This window comes from Mus caroli, chromosome 1 (assembly GCF_900094665.2).
Source record: "Mus caroli chromosome 1, CAROLI_EIJ_v1.1, whole genome shotgun sequence".
Lineage (NCBI taxonomy): Eukaryota > Metazoa > Chordata > Mammalia > Rodentia > Muridae > Mus > Mus caroli.
The window spans coordinates 97,695,695-97,719,180 of NC_034570.1; the positions used below are offsets into that span (position 1 = coordinate 97,695,695).

General features: G+C 40.1%; 1 protein-coding gene across 1 annotated transcript in view; it reads left to right on the top strand.

The window, feature by feature from the left end:
- The window catches only part of Cdh20 (cadherin 20), a 218,157-nt gene that overhangs the window by 153,604 nt on the left and 41,067 nt on the right, over nucleotides 1-23,486 (top strand). Inside the window, exons 2-6 of the mRNA XM_021158575.2 lie at nucleotides 7,714-8,099; nucleotides 14,821-15,115; nucleotides 15,900-16,019; nucleotides 19,007-19,174; nucleotides 21,082-21,269. Coding sequence (XP_021014234.1) covers nucleotides 7,854-8,099; nucleotides 14,821-15,115; nucleotides 15,900-16,019; nucleotides 19,007-19,174; nucleotides 21,082-21,269 — 1,017 coding nt within the window. The 5' untranslated portion in view covers nucleotides 7,714-7,853. The remainder of the gene's footprint in view (nucleotides 1-7,713; nucleotides 8,100-14,820; nucleotides 15,116-15,899; nucleotides 16,020-19,006; nucleotides 19,175-21,081; nucleotides 21,270-23,486) is intronic.

The following is a 23,486-nucleotide window of genomic DNA, read 5'->3' on the forward strand; positions in this document are numbered from 1 at the left end:
CATCCAATAGCTGACTGTGAGCTTCCACTTATGTGTTTGCTAGGCTCTGGCGTAGTCTCACTAGAGACTAGCAAGATTGTGCTGATAGGACCCTGATATGGCAACCTCTCCTCTTAAGCTGTAAACTTCTTAAAGGAAACAAAGTCCACCAACATTTATTGAACACCTGTGGTTTTCTTGCACAAGCTTAACCATCTTGTCAGACACTGTGGTAGGAGCATCATACATGTTTTCCTAGTTCAAAGACCTAAAATAGCTTATGATCATCTCACCTATATGTGACAGACTTAAGGATATTGTGCATTACTCAAAATTATACAAATATTAAGCTGTGAATCAGACATTTTCTAGGTAGGCATTCATCCTCTGAGTAAATATATTAAATAGTAAAGTCTTATGTCTTAATCTTATGTTAGCTGTGGTAGCACTTGCCTGTAACTTCAACACTCAGGATTCTTCAGATCTACCAGCTACACTTAGGGTCCATAGAGAGACTCTATCCCAAAAGGCAACAAACTTCATTTAGATAACAGATTTATCTGTTCTCCAAATTCTTCTCCCTACAGGTAAATTGTTATGGCCCCTCCTAGTTAACTTTAACTTTCAACTTAACACAGCCTAGAGTCACCTGAGAAGGGAGTTTCAATGAGAGACTTCCCAGATCAAATTGGTCTGTGGAACTGTCTGTGGAGGACTATTGTGATAGTTCCTTGATGTAGAAAGCCCACTGTGAGCAGCATTTTTCCCTGGGTAAGTAGGCTTGAAAGTTAGCTGAGTATACACCAGCCTGCAAAATAGTCAGCAAGCAGCAACCACCATCACTTCTGCTGTGCTTCTTTGGCTGAGAAATGAGTTCCTTGGTTGGAAGTAATGCTTTGTGAAACAGTAAGACTTCTGCTAAGATTCTGCTTGAGTCCTAACTTCCCTCAAAAATGTACTATTACCATAGGGTGAAAGAAACTTGTTCCCCTACTAAGTGTCTTTTGGTCATGATATTTGTGATAGCTAGATGATGAAACTAGAGTAATCTCAAGGGCAAATGGCAGAGAAAAACACTGAGTAGGTCTGTTGCTTGCAACTTCTTTCTTTGCTTTTTTACTTTATTTCAGACTTTCTCATTATGACTATGTAGACCAGGCTGGCCCTAAACCTGTGGCAATTCCCCTCCAGCCTGCACCTCCAGAGTGCTGGGGTTACTGGCAGGCACATCACAACTGTCCTCAATTCCTTCTCAAAGAACTTTCTCAAGGAATTATGTTTTTAAATATTTTAAATGCATGTTTTAATGAACAATGACAAATGAAACACAACTATAGTAAATGTTTAATAAGATGAGACATTGGTGAGCATGTGGGACAATTCTCAGAAATCAAAAGTGATCATTCTTGTCTGACTATAGTCAGAGAAAATGCCCATGGACTGAGCTGCAGTTCCATTAGCTTGATTACAAGTGAAAAGCGAAGGGAAGGAGGGTAAAGCAGGTCAAAGCCTTCCTGACTCCTTGAGGAGTAAAGCAAAGCATTACTAGTGACTTTGTGGAAGGACCACTGGTAATCTATTTGCTGGTCTTGGAGGCACTGAAAAGGGAGAAAGGTAACCTCAACTGTGAACACTGTTTACAGTGGAGACGAAAAGCTGAGGGGATTGGACATGGACACTTGCAGAAAGATCCAACAGTGGGGATGTCTATACACATGACAGAGGGGGGAAGCTAGAAGGTCAGTGTGGTTTCACAGTGGAGCCAAATACACTTTTCAAATCCAGCTCTTAATTACATAATTCAAGCTTGCTGCTGTTTTATTTCTCTATTCCTATTGCACACATACACACACACACACACACACACACACACACACACACTGACCCACAGATCCTCATCTTCATATTCTTATGTAAAACCAGAGCCAGTCCTAAACTTCAGTTAAACTCTCCTATGCTTTCTCCCTACAACATCAACTCCATATGCAAGTGAACTTTACAATTGCATTTGCATAGATTACTTTGGCTGTAGGAAAGACAGAGAGCAGAAGCTGGAAAACAAAGAGAACTGGCAAACGTCTGAACCAACACCATGTATTATGTAACCAAAATTAGAATAAGCAAGAGTGCTGCCCACTTGCCCAGAAAAATCTCTGGGGAAATTAGGTATCCTCTTGTTTCTTGTTTTGTTCATTTTTTTTTAAATGTCACAGTCCTTCAATTCTGTATACACTATCAGTTAACCAACCATTTCCTTGAGTGGTGAATGAGACAAATATGGACACAAGAAATGTCCACACACTGGTGTAAAGATACAACCCACTTCAGAGACATGAATTTGAGAAAATGCAGTACTGTGGCACAGGTAAGACCTGTGTGGTATTAGAACGGAACTAAAACTCTGTTAGTGTTCAGCATGGAAATCCTGGATCCATTAAGAATTGAGGACCTCGCCCTCTAGAGCAAATGCACAAAACTCATATGAGCTCCCCCGAGACTGACTGAAGCAGCATGCATAGGGCCTCCCTGGGTCTGCACCAGGGTCTCTATGTATAAGTTATAGCTCTCACTGTAGTATTTTTGTAAGAGTCCTAGTATGCAAATGAGTGGGTCTCTGGTCCTTGTGCCTTCTCATGGAGCTGCTTTCCTTCTGTTGAGTTGCCTTGTCCAATTTCAGTGTGGTAGGTTTTGTTTTATCTTATTATATTTTATTTTGTTATGTTCTGTGGTTCTCTTTCAAAAGCCTGTTCTTTACTAATGAGAGACAGAAAGGGGGTAAACCAGGATGGGAGGGGTCATGGGGAGGAATTGGGAGGAGTAAAACAAGGAGATACTATAATGTAAGACATAATGAGAAAACTCTACTTTTAATAAAAGGGGGGAAAGAGATGAGGGCCTCGGAAGGATCATCAAGGGATGTGGGGTGGGTTGGTGAATTCAAAATCATGATGAAGACTGGAAGCTTTACTTACTTGAAGACTGCTGGGAGAGAGAGGTATGAGTGAGTCCTCTGAAGGTAATGAAAGCGCCTTCTGCTAAGAGCTGTCTCTTCCTTTCATGATTCAAAATTATGCCATAGACCCTGCTCCAGATGGAGACACAAGGTGTTGAAGAGATTCAGGAATATTCAAATGTGATTGCCAAAGTCACTGAAAATATTACCTTTGTGGTATTCTGCATGGGCTATTGTTTGCAAGCCATGTGTGCTCAAATATACAATCACTGTATGAACATTTTATTTATACATGTCCCTGTGACCACACATGTCATTCTCTAGAAATCCTGTAGTTTATCCTGAAGGAGCCTCACAAGAGACCTTTGATGGAAACATGGAACAACCTGAGATGCAGAGCCACATCTGACTTAATGTGGGGCACCTTATGGTATACTGTCATGTTTCATTGTGACATCTAAGATCTCCACAAAATTTCTCTTTCCTTGTTTTCTTTGAAGTGCATTTTTGAGGCTCTTGATTAAAATCAGCCTGATTGCTGAAGAAGTACAGCAATGTAAAAACACTGATACTAAATGAGAAAAAAAGAAAGAAGGAAGGAGAGAGAGAGAGGAAGGAAGGAAGGAAGGAAGGAAGGAAGGAAGGAAGGAAGGAAGGAAGGAAGGAAGGAAGGAAGGAAAATGAAGAACATGATTTATCCTAGGTATATTGGAGGAGGTTTATTGTAAATAAAAGGAAGAACATAGACAAAGACAAATGGGAAGTCTAACCTCAAAATGACCCTGAGCTTGGCTATGTGAGAAGGGAAGCAGGGAGAGGGGAGACCCAGGAGACTAGGAGAGTATGTGGCAGACAAAAATGCCAGGTAACCAAAATGGCTAGATTATAATAGGGAAGGGCAACAGGAAGAAGAACAGCCCGGCTCTTGGACTGGAGGACTTTAGGATAAGGGGTTTCATATACCAGCCATACCCTGTAACAGGCAGGGACTGGGGAATTTTGGGAGAACCTGGTGGCCAGGTCCACTTGGATACATTTTATAGAAATCTCAGCCATTTGTTCTGGGTTTGAGAGCTAACATCCCAGTCTTTTGTTGATAAAAAATGATAAAGTGTGTGTTGGGGGGAGACATAATCTTTTCTATGATTACTTCCTGCTGTCACTGGGCATCACAGTTAGGAACCAAAGAAAGCTGGAATGTTACCCAAGGCCATCCGTTTCACTCCTTGTACAGGCTCTTCTCGACTATCTGTGGCAGGTCAATTTAGAATAGTTTGTAAGGATGGAACACCTGGGGCTAGCTGCTTTGGAGCCATCTAGAATGCAAAAGTTCAGACTGTTTGGAAATTCCATCACAAGTCCCTAGGCTGGTGAGTTTGGAGTAGTTTACAGTGCTTAGTTAGGTGGCCCTTGTCATCTGGAGAGTCCCAAGATCAGGGAAGAGAAAGAGGAATCTGTCTCTCAGGAATAGACAGGTGAAAAAACTTAAGAATACTTATCTGGAGTCCATTTGACCTGTAAGATGTGGATCCAAGTCAACTCCCTGAAGTTTACTTTAATTTTTTTATAAGTTTGCAAGGAGATAAAAGTTTTAGATAGGTTAGCAGATACCACCGTCAACACAGACTTCACTACTTCACTAAAGGCATCAGAGCACAGCAGCAAAACAAGCAGCCCCACCTTCCCACAGGGAGTCTCTAACAGTCTTCTGCAGAGACCCCATTTGAAGTTTTCTAAGCAGTTCCTCCATTTTCATGAAAAGCCCAGGAAAACTGGATAATGAGAAGAGAAATCAGAGGAAGACCATAAAGGCCCAGTTCATTTCAAGGAGAAAGCAGTAACCATCCTCTGTCTACATTTTAAATATCACAACGAATTTAAGTAACAAAATAAACAATTCACTGAGAACACACTTTGAGCACAACTTTAATTTCCTCCTACTGTGTTCATTACCAAGCTGTTTGCTTTCTTTCAGGAGACTAGGGGGTTGGGAACTTTTAAAAGATTCATTTAGCACAGAAGTCAATTTCCACTAATGTAGTCTTCACATGGCATGGGTATTCTCCCCAAAGCAGACCGGTGTATAGATATTCATGTCAGCGTCTGCATTTACAGAAACAGTAATTAGCCTCAAACAAGTAATCTATTCATATCTGGAGGAAAAATATAAATGTGAGAACCATCCCATCTATAATTGCAAATGGTCAGTGAGTCTAACATGAGTGGGTTTATTTCCCTTCTTTTGTAGAAAGGAACTCTTAACTATGGTAAGAACAGTGTTACTATTGTACAGCACGGCTTTTCATTTCTGAAAATTTAGGCAGGGTTGTTGCCTGTGTGTTTCACCCTCGGGAAGCAGAAAGTTTGCTTTCCATCATTTGTCATTACCCAGGTTCCTAACACAGATTTTAGATGCATGGAAATCTTCATTGTTGAATCAGAGAGAGCCCAGGGCCTACCACCTTTCACAGAATCGCAGAGAAGTCCACATGTCCTAAACAACCCAAACCACTTTTGTGCATATAAAGTGAAAGAAGAGAAAACAAGAACTTTACACTCATTTGTAGGAAGCCCAAGTAGGCAAGAGAGGGAGAGAAAAGCTGAGGCAATTTAACTGCCTACGAAATATTCATCACAAGGTTTCTACTGGATTTTTTGACCTCTTCAGATCATACCTATAAGTAAGGACAGGAGAGCATAATTGGCAATAATGCTTGTCTATTTATGAGAGCTGGGAGACTATAATGGTCACTACTTAAAATCCCTCAACATTTCTTCAAATCTTGCTCTGTTCAGCAACTTTAGACAGTAGGAAGAGAATAGGGACTTTTAAACACATACACACACACACACACACACACACACACACACATACACACATGCACACCAACACACAGAGCAAGGTGCTCAAAAAATAAAAACAGAGAAAAATAAGAGTGCTAGAGAGAAATCTCATATGAAGCCCAGACATTACATTAGCCAAAATGTGCATGTATGCACACCTATAAAGCACACCCTGTGTTGATAACTACAATCTATAAAAGAACTTTCTCCACTGTTACAGAGGTTTCTGGTAGCTGTCCCTTCACTAAGTCTCTTCAGAAGCAAAAGCCATGAGTGCTTACTATAGAATGGGACTGAGCCAGAATCTTCTATCAAACAGTACTCAACACACATTAGAGATCTGTGGGATGATTTCATCACACACTCCTGTAGGATTTTGTTCCCAGGTATATCCATGAAACACATTTTATGTTTGTCTTTATTATTTTCACATATGCCCCTGGCAATTTATGTGATTCTCTAAATTCCAGTGGTTACTTTTGCTATTAACCTTCATTATCCCACCATATTCCCATGAGAGTCCTGTGGAGTAGACAGGAGAATTACTGTTCCCACTTAACAGATAAGGAAAGTAAATATGGGAGCCACTCACAGAGTCAACCAGCAGAACTTCAATCACAATTTTGATGACATGTGGTAGACGAGTCAGGGGTAAAGATAGAAACTGAGAACAAACTCCAGTGATATGACTTGTCGCAAACATGAAATAACCCTATATGAATGATTATGATATTTGTAAATATTTTCATGCATCTCACTGGGGAGAACGAGAGAGGATGCTAAAGGTCTTCTGGAGATTACAAGTGGAAAGCAGGGCCTGAGTTAGCATCGATGCATCTGTTCCGAGCCACTTTCCAAACAAAGGTCACTATTTAGTTGCACAGATCTGAAAATCTCAGGTGCACACATTCATTCCAAGGCACAGCAGCAGTTCTGCAACTTAGCAGTGGAAATATTAAGTGCACAGAAAACACTTCCACTTCTCTGATGAGTAGCCTGAGTGCAAGGCTATCTCATCAAAGCCAGGCATGGAAAGAAAGAAAAGGTTGATGAGGTCATAGCCAAGAAGTGAGGTCACAGGTTAAATCCGACTCCGCAGCCACAGAAGAAGTGTGACTGATGAAAAGATGTTTCCCGGGTAGACGTTAATGTTCCTTTGCCTAAATGAGTCTCTCAGGCCAGGAAAGGAAATCTGTTAGAACGACTCTTAGCTTACTCGTAGTGGCATATGACTAATAGCACTTTAAAGTCCCCTGTGAAAGATATAATGATTAACTGACCATTCACATCCTTGAAAGGTCACATTAGCAGCCCCTATCAGCACTCCACAGCCGATGCAGTAGAGTGTGAAACTTGATTCTCAAGAGTTCAGGAAATGATTAAAGTTACAAGTTGTCATCTATGGCTGCTTATAAATGAAGCCCAAGTTTCACAGAATAATCAATAACAGGGGTAGGAAAAAGATAATTGTCATTGGCAAAAGAAAAAAAGCCCATTTTTTTGTCTACTTTTTAATAATCAAAAAAAATCAGTCGAGCTAATAGAAATGTTAGTTGTTATTAGATATAAATTTTAGAAGGAAACACTACTCCAAAGAGTTCAGAAGGCTTTCTGATTATAGATATTTTGAAGAACATACTATTAATTTTTCAAAACCATCAATAAGACAATCTAGCCCTAAAGGTAAGCTATTGTTGAGACAAATTTTTAGATTTCTCTTTTTACTAGTTTCATTGTCTCTGAATCCAAATCCAAATATTTGGGACTGATACAGCAAGATATACTATCTTTTTATAATCAAAATATTATTTATTAGGAGACATTTCATAACCAGCTGACTCAATGAGCAGAAGACAAATTATTTTCTGCCATTTCTGGAAAACTTACAAGCAGCCGCAGAAAGGAATCACCTGACAGTGTTTCCCTTAACTTGACAGGACTTCAGCTTGACTTGAATGGAGATCTCCTTTGGGAAGCAATGAGTTTCCAATAACCTGCGGTGTGGCTTGTTTTATTTGGAAAATACTCAACCCCAGTGCTTGCCATTCTACTTGACTTCTGAAACTCCTGCAAGCCCATGTGGACTACGGGTAGAATGAGCAATGCAAAGAGTTGGCTTGGACTTGGCACATCCTTGTACTTCTGGGCACTGATGGACCTTACAACCACCGTTCTCTCCAGCACTCCAATGCCAGAAGTTGAATTAGAAACACTCTTCTCTGGAAGGTCACAGTCACATCAGCGAAGCAAGAGGAGCTGGGTTTGGAATCAGTTTTTTGTCCTGGAAGAGTACACTGGGACTGACCCTTTGTATGTCGGCAAGGTAAGATGTGCCCAGAAGAAAGAGAAATTCTCAGGGTCTCTGGTGTTGAGATTGGGTATTAAAGTGAATTGAATATGAATGATCATCTAACCTATGTCTGAGGTCTAAGGAAAATGTTAACTAGTTGGACATTACTGACCACCAGCTAAAATATAACACTGCTTTGTAAGATAGTGGTCAGAAAGAAGACTCTTTCTCTAAGCTTCCATTCAGTGGGAAAAAACCACAACCATGCTTTGCAGGAAAAGCCTCAGACCTTACAAAAGGTCACTCAACCCTTAATAGAAGCAGCAGCAACCTTCAACACAATTGAATGTTCGCATTCTGTGTGTGTGTGTGTGTGTGTGTGTAAGCACTTCTATAGGTTTAGCTTGAGGCCTACGTTTAATGAAAATCAACAACAAAATGATAAAACATTCTTCTCCAAATATCTTAGTATGACTGCTCTGGCGTTAGTTAGAGACAACCAATGGATATATTTATAAACTTTATATTCAAAGCCCCTTAATTTGACTATCATCAGTTCATTTTTAACCTTGGCTTTCTCTTCGTTTTGCCTTATTTGGTTGTTAATCTGAGACCATTTTATGAATGCAACAAAGGGAGAGAGAATGGGAGACAAAAAAAATTAATTAGAAAATAAATAATTCATTCTGATAACTTAAACACTTGTTTAGTGCCAAAGCTATAAGCCTGTGCTTCTTATACAAACACATGTGGTTTCATGCCCAGCTCTGTCAGGAGCTTCCAGGGAGCCCTGTGAACCCAAGTTTTAAATAGTCTCAACGAATGCTACCACTCCCTTCTTTTCTGAAGGCTTTTAATGCTTAGCGTAGTACCTGTACTGATTACTCATTGTGACCTTGGAATGCTCACTAGTAGCAACAGTAGTACAGAGTTCATTATGGGAACCCAGCAGCTCATAAGGCATACCTAATACTCCTGCAAATTAAATTCCCAGCCTATAAATTCTCCTTCATCTTCTTTATCCTTTCTGCACAATTAGTCACCAAAGATATCAATATCTCCTTTCCAGTTTCCCTCAGATTCACTTCTTCTTCTCACAGATTCTTCAGTACCATGATTTTCTGTTCCTCGAGATCAGATTAACTAAGCACGCACCACCTAAGCCTCACTGTATAATGATTCCCTTGAGGACGGTTATCTTTTGAAAGCACCTACTCCAGTATTTCAAACTTCTGAATCAACACATAATTCAAGAACATCCTCTATTTCAGACCCAACATAAGGGCCAAGACATGTCTTCTTCCAGCTTCCTCCCATCACTTGCCATGAAGGCCAGGTGTGTGCACATGCTACTGTCCTGATAAGCATATGCTATGGCTATCTCTCTAAAGAGGCATTCAAATTCCCCAGCATCTCCCCTACAAGCTATTTATGTCGTAAACATTTCTGCAGCCTAACAGAGATGTGAAGATATCCAGTTTCTTGATAGCTGCAATATAGTCCTTCAAAGTAGATATTTGTGGTTATTATAGAAATACATTTAAGAAATTAATGTTAATATTCTGTAATTATTTTATGCTCTCTTATACTTTAGGGTTGTCTTCCATCTTTTAAAAGATAGAAACAGGGGTATTGATTCCCAGTATTGTCTATATCACCTCCCAGACCCAGTACAAAAGTGGCCAAGATAATAATGTAGAATGAAAATGTCATCTAATACTGTGGTGGACTTCGCTCATCCCTTCAGTGTGTGTGCACATGAAGCAAACAATTTTAACAATCCTGTGAGGTGACTGCAACCTAAGGAGCTGGGCTTGGGGTAAGGGGTTTTGTCCACAAAGCAGGTCCTATGTGTGGTAAGTAAAGCTCCCGAGCCATCATTGCCCCACAGCCATGGGTTTTCTTTCCCATGGTTCAGAAAATAGCTGGCCAATGACTTGAAATTCAGCCATGACAGCATCCTGACAAGTGCAGTGGGATCAGAAACCTGAAGACTTTCTTCCTGGGCTTCTTGCTGACGTTGGAAGGTGTAGGCATTATGTTATTGTGCCCTGTGTAAAGATTATGCATGTATTATTCAAATGGTGATTTCTGTACTCCCATATCTGTTTGTAACCCTTACTCTAAGAATCTCCTGCCTCAACGTTGTGTAAACATTGCTCCCCAATTCTTTCCTGGTTGTTCAATAAACTATTAGCTTATTAGCCCGTTACTGAGCTTTGGAAAGAATAGAGATTCTTCCCACCCAGGGGAGGAAAAGAGAGAGAGAGGAAGTGAAGACTCATCACAGGACACCACAATCTCTTGGACACTGTGAGACATCAAGAGAAAACTCCTGGAGCAAAGAAAGCCATAAAATGCAAATATCTTAGGGATTTGGGCTGGAAGGTAGTCAGAGTAGTTTAGAGAATTAAAACAGAGTAATAGTGCTCAGTTTTTGTGCCCATAAAGCTTGATAAACAAATACAACAGTCCAGTGTCAATGATTTGGGAGCTAGCTGGGTTAAGAGGAAAACAAGAAACATTTATTAAAAAGCCACTAACAGGGAAGTATGCAAATGTGTAACAAACTTGAAAGGAAGGCATTGCTCAATAGGGCGTGCAGAACACCCAGATGCCTGGCCAGCCCCCTGCCCCAGTCACACACTGGGGTTTACCCTCCACACATAAGATACTTAGATATTCACTTGTTCATGTCCCTCTCTCTACTTTCCTTTGAAGACAATTCATCCATCTTTCACTTGCTTTATAGCAGAGACTGTCGGCTTGTCACCTAAAGCCCTGGGAGATGTCTTCTTAGAAAGCCTGCCAGAGCATTCGCTTATTTCAGGAAGATAGATGGCAATGATGATCAGCATTAACTTGCATGGCCTTGCCAAATCCACATCAGGCTTCCCAAGGATGTGGCAGTGTCAAGTTAAAGCTAGATTGTATTGATTGACACATGCAAGGAGGGTGCCAGAGAACTCTGCCTGGGCATAGACCTATTGGCATAAGTCATGAAGAGGCTAAGATTCACACGGCCACTGCCTAACCACAACTATAGGCACTTACCGACTTTCCAAAATGTCCCTGGGCACTCAGAAACATCACTGGGAAAAGATGTGAGGTCCACCTGTTTCCCAAATCCTAAATCCTGTTATTTTTAGAATATACTTTCCAGCATTCCCTCCTAGTCTGACTAAAATCATAAAGACTTGTGAGATAGAAGAGATATCCATTTATCTGTCTAGAAAATTTCTAGAGGAGCGATGTCTACCCAGAATGTACTTATATGTTGTAGCTGGAGTTCACTTAGTGTTAGCTGAAATAACTATGAGTAAAGGTAAAACATTTTCATGGCACCATCAATTTTCCAAGAGCCGTAGAAAACTTACTTATTGGACTCATGCATGTCCCTGAAACGTTACCCAGGCAATGCTCTCTTCTCAGAGACCTACAGGTCCTGCCTCATGAGGTGCCTTCCACATTTACATCCTGGAAGCCTTAACCTCTGCCCCCAACCTGATGCCCCTGCCAGAAGATCCTTGGCTACTTCTGAAAGTCACAGTAGATCTGACACCCTAGGGCCCTCCCCCCCTTCATTGAAATAACTAACTGGTAGAGGATTTGTTTTCTGCAGGATCCTGGAGACATACAACTATATTCCTCAGAAGTCAGTTGTGGTTAAGCCTCTTTTATAGTTAATATGCTTCCTGTTAATGAAAAAGCCTTCCTATTTCACTGCTGGAGCCCTTTGCCCCTCTCCTTGTGTCCTAATCTGCTTTCTGTTGCTATGATAAAACACATTGACCAAAAGAAAGCAGAGGAGAGATGGTTTATTTCATATTACGCTTCCAGGTAACAATCATTCATTGTGGGAAGACAAGCAGAAACTCAAGAAAGAGCCAAAACATTAACAATGGAGGTTCAACTATTTTTCTTAGATAACCCAGACCCACCACTACCAAGGGATAGCTGTGGACTGGGCCATCCTAGGAGAATTAGCAATCTAGAAAATGCCCCCCAGACACATGCCCACAAGTGATCTAATGGAGACAATTTTTCTACTGAGTTTCCCTCTTCTCATATGTGTCAAGGCAACAACAAAACTAACCAGGACACCTTGAAAACCTGTAGACACACTCACAAGCAACCCAAAAAGTACTGAGTCTTAAAAAGAAGATAACATGAGGTTTCTGCAAAAGCTTTAGCCTGAGCCTGTAGCATCTACTACACGATACCAAGATGATTACATAGTATTTACCTCAAAAGAATTTATTGTCTGCAAAGATTCCTTGGTATCTTCTTATATGGGGGGAAGTGAGAGAAGGAAGCTTCAACACTGATTCCACTTGACCGCAGCCAGCCTTATCAACCTCACAAAGCAGAGATGCCCTTCAGCACTGCCAGCTTTAAGCCTACTCCAAAGGCAGGCCACTCACACTTGGCCTGTGATGGCATAAATTATAAATTGTGCTTTAGTGTGTCAATCTCTGTGCCCATCATAACTTGTCATACCTTAACTGTTTAATTGCAAATCAAATGCCATAGGCCATAAAGCTCTACATGTACATACACATATGAACACTTTTTTTTCTCTCACAATTTAAGAAACTTCTAAGTGTTTTGTCTTTCTCCTTCCAGTTCTGTTCCTCTACTCAGGAGCATATTTTCAGAGGGAATACATTTTTGTTTCTTGTGCCCAGTTCCAAACTAAATGTCTTTTACTTCTATACAATAAGTTCTAAGCTTTTTTCCCATACTTTTTAAACTGCATAAATAGACTTTAGTAATAATAGTGTATATGGAATAAAGAAAAATGAGAACACCATATTCTATATAGAATGCTTTTAAGCAAAAATAAATCCAAATCTATTTGGGAGGGGTGATTTTATTCTCTAATTTCCATTTCGTAGATAACACACAGCTTGGATCCTTGGTTGGCCTGGAATAAGTTTGAAATTATCTCAAAACTAATGCCAAAATTTGAAGCCATCCCTGTCTGAGGAGGCTATGAACACTTGCAGGTGTCCCTTAAGCACCAAAGTTCACAAGATTAAGTCAATAGGCAGTGTCCCTACACTTTAACCCTCAGTGGAGCAGGGCCAGGGCCCTTCCAATTCTGCAGGGACTTTGACCATTAAGCTGTGCATAACAACAAGGCCCTTAGCTTAGTTTTACTCCTGGAGGCTTGAAGAGAGCAGATAAGCGATGAGTATATTAATATCCTTTCTCTCTGCAGGTATGTCACATATCATCACCATAATTGGCCCCATTTATAGCTATCCTACTACAGGAAAGAAACAGTCCTCTGTACTTTACATATGTTAGTCTTTAATGATCCCAGAAACCCTTGGAAATAAGAATTAATGCTGCTCTCCATTTATAATAAAAGAAAATTAAGGGTTTAGGCAGTATATTTACTCATGTCAAAGACACTCAGCTGAAAACGGACACAGACCATATTCAGGTCAGATATGTTAGACTTGCAGCATTAAGCCTAACACTTGTCTGTCTATTGACTTAATCTTGGGAACCATAGTGTTTAAGAATGCTAGTGCTGAAAACAGACAACAACAAAGTTAGAAGTACTAGTTAAACTTAATGTTTGTGCTGATTCTTTAGAAATATACCTAAATGAGAACCCAAACTCCAACCTTCTTGCTGCCCATTTGCATTACATGCAATTATCAAGTCAGATATGTTTCTAGGCTAAGGTAAAATTGTGCTCCCAGATGGTTCTGGAGAACTCTTACAAAAGAATATGGGAAGATGGGGCTAGAGAGATCGCCCAGTGGGTAAGAAGAGCAGCTCCTCCTCCAGAGAACATTGGAATCATCCCTGGCACACACATGGGAGCACACAACCCTCTGTAACTCCAGGTCCAGAGATTTGATGCTCTCTTCTAGCTTTTGCAGGCATCAGGCACAAAAATGGTACAGAGAAATATACACAAGCAAAACACCCATACACATAAAATAAAATAAAATTATGTTTAAAAAAATAGTCTTAGAAAAATACAGTGGGATGAATAGAAAAGCACGTCCCTAACTCAACCATCCATCCACACATGGACTTTAGTGAATCAGTTAAATCCAAGAATGAGTCCTACCAAGGCAGACATGCACATAATCAGTATTAAAGTTCACTTCACACCTGGAACATAAGCAAAAACAGTCCAACATAGGAAACTAGGAAGTCGATGATCTCACGCATGAGATTGTTGTTTGTTTTGTTTTTCAAGAGAGGGCTTCTCTGTGTAGTCCTGGCTTCCCTAAAACTTACTCTGAAGACCAGGTTGGCCTAAAACTCAGAGACCTGACTGACTCTGCCCCCGTAAACACTGGGATTAAAGGCATATGCCACCACTTATTTTTAACCTTAAGATATTTAAACTTATCTGTTGACTTTTCTTTTTCTTGAACAAAAAAAAAACAAAAACAAAAAACAAACAAACAAACAAACAAACAAACAAAAAAAAAACCTTTCTCAATAAATTTACACCTGTTTCTACAGATGTCTTTTAGGTTTCTCAAGGACAATAATTTTAAAATATTAAGATCTGTGTATGAATACCATAAGAATATGACATAGGAATACTTCACATATTATCTTTTATTCATTGGTTCTTTACAGACAGACTTCCTAAACACTGAAGGGGAAAGAACATTCTTATGTAAAGGGAGATCTTAAGTCTGTTCCAAAGTAAAAATCAACTTATTTCCAGTATCTGTGCATATCAATAATGACATTTCAGTGCTTTTGTACCCAGCTTCATTCAGACATGGACAGGGGAGATGGATCCATCAAATACATCCTTTCAGGAGAAGGAGCAGGCATCGTGTTTACCATTGATGACACCACTGGAGACATCCATGCCATTCAGAGGCTCGACCGAGAGGAAAGAGCCCAATATACTCTAAGGGCTCAAGCCCTAGACAGGAGAACAGGCCGGCCAATGGAACCAGAATCAGAATTCATTATCAAAATCCAAGATATCAATGACAACGAACCCAAGTTCCTAGATGGACCTTACATCGCCACTGTGCCAGAAATGTCACCAGTAGGTAAGATGGTGATGAGCTCATTTTTACAAATAGTAGGTGCATTGTAGGAGATGCTACTTTGTACACATAGAGGAGAAAAGGTGCAGAAATCATAAAAATGAAACTAAAATGACTACCAACTCCTGCAATAGGTAGCTTCCTGAAGCTATGGAGATATCAGAAGCAGCCACATTAAGTAATAATTTTCCAATGCCTTCTAGTTCTGAGTTCTTAAGTTTCAAAGATATGAATGTTCAATGGCTGATAGATTATATTGTATTAGATGAGATGAGATTAGATTAGATTAGATTAGATTGTGAAGGTAAATATTGGTATTACCAATAAACAAGGACCACATAGGCAATGTTACTTTTACTGGCTACTAAGAATTTAACACAGCTGGGCGTGGTGGCACATGCCTTTTATCCCAGCACTTACGAGGCAGAGGCAGGTGAATTTCTGAGTTTGAGGCTAGCCTGGTCTACAAAGTGAGTTCCAGGACATCCAGGGCTATACAGAGAAACCCTGTCTCGAAAAATAAAATAAAATAAAATAAAAGAAAAGAAAAGAAAAGAAAAGAAAAGAAAAGAAAAGAAAAGAAAAGAAAAGAAAGAAAGAATGTAACACATATGACTATCATCCCTATTGAGTAACAAAATGGGAGTCACGGAATTGTGATCAAGAAAGGGGACTCCCCCAGAGAAGCAAGCAACATCTGTAAAATGTTTTAAGGTTGACCATGCAAGTACTATACCAGCTCTTTTAAACTGGGCTTCATTAGGTTTCTCCCACTTCTCTCCCTCAGGTACATCTGTTATCCAAGTGACAGCCACAGATGCTGATGACCCAACCTATGGCAACAGTGCCCGGGTAGTGTACAGCATTCTCCAGGGCCAGCCATATTTTTCTGTGGACTCCAAAACAGGTATATAGTACAAGAGTCAAGTCAGAGGTGTGTGCTTATTCAATAATTCCTGTGTTTCCTACTTAAAACAGACCCAACTCTTCCTATCAAGGACTCTCCAAGGAGCATATTGGACAAAGAAGATAGTCATAATCTTTAAGATTAGGAGCACACACTGTGATTGCCAGGAAGTGAGACAGTGTGAATGGATTGTTGAGAGACACCCAAGCCCTGTCAACAGAGAAAGTCTCCTTACTACCTTTCAAAACTCCCAAGGCTATATTTATTTACAAAGGTTTAAGGTCTTCTATAACTTCAGAAAGCCCAAAGAAGATCAACACATTCTCCAGGGCTTACTCTACTGCTAGAATTACAGACTCTGAAACCAGAAAGAGCCTTCTGGGCAATTATGCAGTCCAGAATCACTAGGATTCACTAGATGTGAAAACTGGGAAGTTAGGTGCTAGCCAAGCTCCTGTGGTTATCAATATACCCCTAATGTTATCTCTGCTGAGCCAATGGCTACTAAGCAGAAACCAAGGCTGTGCAGGCAGGTTTCAATAGGAGTGGGAATAGCACATGAATATGGCCCCTAAAATGGCAGAACCTGGTGACCTTCTAACAAGGGAAGATGGCAAAGAGGCTGATAAAAAGCATCGCAGAAAAGGAGACACCAAGGAACCTGGGGGCTTCACCTGTTTCAAAAATTTTTACTTCAGGATTCATGCTTTAATACACCAAGAAAGTCCACTTTAGTTTCTCTCTTGGGCAGAAGAATTACTGTATCATAGCCGTCTTACACTTGTGCCAGGATTTCTCCTTTTTCAAGAACTTTTGTAAACATTACCATTTAACCTCACAAGTAAAATATTTAGGAAGTACCATTACCCCAACTTTACACAGGAAAAACAGACCTAGGAGAAGGACCTTGAGTAAAAAAAAAATCACAGAGGTAAAGTCACTGGTGAACAATCAAAGCCACTTCTTTATTCTAAAGAGAAAAGAACTACATCTCTAGTATAAGTAACCTGCTTTTCCCTAGAAGTCATCAAGATAGCCATGTACACAGAAAATGCTACCATAAAGGTAGAAAGTGAGTGAGAGGGTGTAAATTAGTGGAAGGAAAGGGAAAAGATGGCAGTTAGGGGCATCTATAAAACAGAAACTTCAATAATTCTACTAAAGGGTGAAGAGAGGGGAGGAGGATGAAGAAATGCCTGAGGGAAGAAAATTACAGACAGGATCAGGGTCATGTGTCCTCTATATCCTCAGAAGTATTTTACATTATTCTGACAGTTCCCAGGAGGAGCATCTACAGTGTTGAGGTCAAAAATACATGAAAATATTGTCATTGCTTTGGCCAAGAGGCATTTACAAGAAGAAAATGTTGCACATACCATTTTAGAATGGTCTCAGTGACTATGGCACATAGATCATAGGAAGAAACTCAGCCAAGGTGTCGTTCCCACACACTTGCCTTTCCAGGCAAAAGGTCAGTTTAACCACAAGTTATATCCTAAACCTGTAACAATAATCATGTAATAATCATGTTCTCCTTTTTCAAGAACTTTTGTAAACATTACCATTTAACCTCACAAGTAAAATATTTACTTCCCCTCCGCTGTATGAAAGACAGCATTTCTAAGCTGCAGGAGTAAAAGGAGAAAAAAACCTCTCCACATCCCTGGCAGGATCAGAAGCCTACACTTCTGTGCATCTGCTTTAGATACCTCTTCTTTTATTATTTTCAATTTATTTCTTTATTTACTTTATATCACAAAAGCAGTTTCCCATCCCTCCTCTCCTTCCAGTCCTTCTGCACTATCTCTCTTCCTCTCCTCTCCTCTCCTCTCCTCTCCTCTCCTCTCCTCCAACGACTCCATTCCTCTTCAGAATAGGAGAGCCATATCAACTCCCTGGCATATTAAGTTGTGGTAGGACTAGGCACATCTTCTCCTATGGAGACTAGATGAGGCAGCCCAGTAGGAGAAAAGGATGCCACAGGCAAGCATCAGAATTAGAGACAGCCATTTTTCCCAGTGTTAGGAATCCCACTTGAAGAGCAAGCTATGCAACTCTCACATATGTGCACCTCTGCAGTCCATGCAGATATTCTGGTTGGCAGCTCAGTCTCTCTGAGCTCCTATGGGCCCAGGATAGTTGATTCTGTCGGTTTTCTTGTGCTATCCTTGAACCCTCTGGCTGCTACAACTGCCCCTCCCCATCTCCCACAGGATTTCCAAGCTCCATTTAAGGTTTAACTATGGTAGTCCTAATTTCTTAAATGATACCCTGTCACCACACCTATGCTTTGCTTCTGCTCTGAACTGCCTGGAGAAGTTCATTTCTTATGCATGGTAATATATATATATATATATATATATATATATATATATATATATATATATCACACCCTGAGCCTCTAGTACCCCTCCCTGCTCAAGGAACTCAGTAAAGCAGAGAAGTAAGCAGAAGAAAACAAAACTGTGGCTATAACACAGGACATCCCTACCTGCAGGCAGTGGGGAGGCACAGGATTCATATTCAGAGTCAGTATCTAAAGTCTTTGACACTACAAGAGCTCTAGGGCTGAAGGCAAAAAGAGCTGAAGGAGAATTACCTAAAATCACAGACTTGTAGACACAAGAAGGTTTGTTTTCTGGACTCAAAGCCCAGGTTTTCTTTGGTAAAGACAGTGCAGTCTATAATTGTCACAGACTGCAATTCCTGGAGTCTGTAAGAAAACCACTGCTGCCACCTCCTGTTCTGCCTCAGTAACATTGCCAAGGACTCCAGCCTCTGGGCCCTTCCTGCTGGGTGTCTTATTTCTTTGTCCTTTGTTTCATACGGTGCTTTTCTGAAGCTGGGAATTTAACCTCCAGTTTAATAAAAACTGGTGATGTGCATCTCAGTTAGGCATTTACAGCACCCAAGGAAGACATATACAAACAAGTCCTCAGAAAACTAGCTTTGTGCTTTTACTGTTTAAAACCATTTCTGTCCTGCAGGTGTAATCAGAACAGCGCTTATGAACATGGACAGAGAAGCCAAGGAATACTATGAAGTGATTATCCAAGCCAAAGATATGGGAGGGCAACTTGGAGGATTGGCTGGGACCACAACAGTCAACATCACTCTCTCAGATGTCAATGATAACCCACCCCGATTTCCACAGAGTAAGTACCAACCAGAGTGTACCTCTCAGCCAGAGGGACCCAGGCTTTACTGACGTTCAGGTGTAAGGTCAGTTTGTTAAAAATCATTAAGTATACATTCCTTTGTTACACACCTCCCTTCTGGCCTTCAGCTTCCCATGGCACTTAGAAGGTTGTTTGTTTGTTTGTTTGTTTACTTGCTTGCTTGCTTTAACCTAATGGCCACATTCACACACCAGCACAAAGTTAAATATTAAGATTCAGGTTTATCAAGTAGGATTAACATATTATGGGCCACAAATAATTACCATGAGTAAGCTTTGTTTTTAAGCACTAACTCTCTGTTTGTTAAGAGCTCATCCTTAAGGTGATTTATCCATGGGAATTAGTTCAAAAAGCATTTCCTGAAACAGCCAGAACTGTAACTGAACACACCACCATCTGACCACATTAACCAAGCAATATGCAAGTAGGGGCCAAATAGTAGATGATCTAAAGATAATTATGGCCTGTCACTCAAAGCCTAAAATCTAGCCAGGAGTACACACTCTACTCATCAAGGAAAAGCAGTACAGAGTGTTTGGTGTGCTACTAAGAGGTTCACATTGACTAAACCTACAGCTTGGAAAAAATTAAAGTATCATGAACAGTTTGTAGAAATGCACATGAGTTGCCTTCTTGTTCTCTACAAATGCCCATGAATAAAGGCTTCACAGGGTAATGAGACTTAAACAAAAGATTGAAGAATAGAAAAGATTTACACCAGCTTAGAAGGAGACATGACAGGATGAAGAAGCCACATTCATTAAAGCACTATCAATTTGAGACACCATTTAAAGTAATATAGAGCCCTGTGCAAAACCAACAAAATCTTTTCTGTATCAGAGGTCATCTGAGTAGAACATTAAATGCAAGAAGTATATATGCATAGATTATAGATAAATAGATATATAATTATGGAGATATAGAGATGATATAGAGATATAGAGGAGAGAAAGGAGGAGAACAGAAGCAGAAGCAGAGGAGGAGGAGGAGGACTCCTGACTATTTTTTTAAATTTATTAGGTATTTTCTTCATTTACATGTCCAATGCTATCCCAAAAGTCCCCCATACCCTCATCCCCAGACTATTAATCTCCTGGATAGGAGAACCATGGCTGAGAGTGGAGGGAGTCAAAGATGACAACATTTTTTAATCTGAGTGGCAAAAAGGAAAACTGCTGACAGAGCAGAGGATGCATAAAGGAACTAGTAGCAGGCAGGGGCATGACAAACTCAGATTTGAATAGTAAGTGAAAACGAAACAATCAGATTGGATGTCCTTAAGGAAGGTGGACACACACGAGCAAGACATTAGAACAAAGCTCAGGAATGGAGGTATGACTTAGGAAAATGAATGCCTAATGGGAGGAAACTGGAGATGTCAAAATGGCAGACCCAGTTCCAGGTTGAACACTTATCCAGGAACAGGGAATACACTGGTCTCCATACACTGAGGGCCACTCGACAGACATGGGACTTCAGCACCCAGTCTACAACATGAAGGGAAATTAGAGCATTTGAGATTTGACAGGATAAGTATGTTCTTTGTCATCACATGCTTCCTGGGGAACACATGACATTTAGAAAAATATTCCCATTCATACAGAATAGTAAAGATGAGGAAGCAAGGTGCTTCTCACTACTCTGAAGGAAGAATGATCACACTGAGAGTTCCATCTTGTCTCTTTACCTGTCTTATTCTTTAGGTTCAGAATAAAGATATTTTGACACTCTGGACTGAAAATATAAACTATAAAATTTAAGCTTTAACTTAAGTTTTAAACCATCACCAATGTTCTGTGTGGAATGCCTGATAAAAAAAACGATAACAGGCATGGTTTTTGCAGCAGATTACCAAGAATGCATGCCCCTGCTTTTCTTCACAGAACATTATCAGATGAGTGTGCTAGAATCTGCTCCAATTAGCTCTACTGTGGGCAGAGTGTTTGCCAAGGACCTGGATGAAGGAATCAATGCAGAGATGAAGTATACCATTGTGGATGGAGATGGTGCAGATGCTTTTGATATCAATACAGACCAAAACTTCCAAGTTGGCATCATAACTGTGAAGAAGGTAATCCAGTTTCTTTTTTCAAATCCTTTAAGGGCACTTTGTGTGTAAAATTATAGTGAAAGGTGGTTGTATATTAGGACATATCTTATTTCAAGTCCACTGATAAAATCTCTTCCCTAGACCAATGAGATGTCTCAGCAGATAAAACTACTTTCAGCAGAAACATGACAACCTAGGATCAACATTGCTAGGAGAAAATCAGCTCCCAAAAGCTTCCTCCCCACCTCCAATTTGCAACATGGAATAGGCACACCCAAATTCAGACACATTGTACCTACATGGGCATGCATGCGCACACACACAAACATATATTTAAAAATAATTCTTTATAATTATGTTTTAAAACACCTCTAAATGCTTGGGCTTACATGCAAAAAATGTTGGCTGTGACATTATTTTATAAAAAGGTTTATTAAAAAATATATTATAAATGAGCCACTTCGATTTAGCCACTTAAAACTGTAATAGCTTGATGCTCTAATGTTGTTAATGACTCAATCAATCCTTGAATTCCACATCTTTACATCAGTTTCCCATACATAGAAAAGCAAGCCATAATATTATTGCGAATAAATAAATAACACATAGAACTTTTTAATCGCTTATTGAAGACCCTTAAATGCAAATAAAAAGTGAAAGAGTGCAAACATAAAACTCCTTTGTTCCATCATAAGGTTCCATGTTCCCTAAAGCACATATGGAGAAATTCAGTGAATGAAAGGTAAATTTTCCCTGTTTTAATGTGTGTGTGTGTGTGTGTGTGTGTGTTTGTGTGTGCATATGTTTGTACATTTGTCAGATGCATGTGGAGGACAGAGGCAGACACACATGCCTTAGGAATCACCCTCGTTGTCTCCATAGCACAGACATTGTAGACATGTACTGGTGCCTGGCTTTTACACATGTGCTTGGGATCCAACTCAGGTCCTCATGCTTGTGTGATGAGTACTTTAGTGACTAAGCCAACTCCTAACCCTGGTTAACCGTTTTAAAGGACAGAATTTATGACCTAAGGAGGTGGATCAGTGGATAAAGCATGAAGAACAGAGTTCCCCAGATTGCTCACTTGAAAAGTGAGCAATTCTAACCACCTGTCTGACCTCAAGCTGTATTACAGAGCATTAGTGATAAAAACTGCCTGGTATTGGTAACAGAGACAGGCAAGTAGATCAATGGAATAGAACTGAAGATCCAAAAATGAACCCATACACCTATGCTCACTTGATCTTTGACAAACCTAAAACCATCGAGTGGAAAAAAAAAAAAGTGTTTTCAACAAATGGTGCTGGCTCAACTGTAGGTCAGCATGTAGAAGAATGCAAATTGATCCATTCTTATCTCCTTGTACAAAGCTGGAGTCCAAGTGGATCCAGGATCTCCACATAAAACCAGATACACTGAAACTAATAGAAGAAAAAGTGGGGAAGAGCCTCGAACACATGGGCACAGGGGAAATTTTCCTAAATAGAACTCGAATGGCTTACATTCTAAGATCAAGAATTGACAAATGGGACCTCATAAAAATCGCAAAGCTTCTGTGAGGCAAAGGACACTGAAACAATCCTGAGATTCTACCTCACACCAGTCAGAATGGCTAAGATAAAAAACTCAGGTGACAGCAGATGCTGGTGAAGATGTGGAGAAAGAGGAACACTCCTCCACTGTTGGTGAGATTGCAAGCTGGCACAACCACTCTGGTAATCAGTTTGGCAGTTCCTCAGAAAATTGGACATAGTACTACCTGAGGACCCAGCTATACCACTCCTAGGCATATACCCAGAAGATGCTCCAACATATAATAAGGACACATGCTCCACTATGTTCATAGCAGCCTTATTTATAATAGCCAGGAGCTGGAAAGAACCCAGATGTCCTTCAACAGAGAAGTAGATACAGAAAATGTGGTACATTTAAACAACAGAGTACTACTCAGCTATTAAAAACAATGACTTCATGAAATTCTTAGGCAAATGGATGGAACTAAAAAATATCCTAAGTGAAGTAACTTAATCATAAAAGGACACACATGCTATGCACTCACTGATAAGTGTATGTTAGCCCAAAAATTTGGAATACCCAAAATACAATTCACAGACTACATGAAGCTCAAGAAGAAGGTAGACCAAAGACTTCAGTCCTTCTAAGAAGGGGGAACAAAATAACCACAGGAGGAGACACAAAGACAAAGTGTAGAGCAGAGAATGAAGGGAAGGCCAT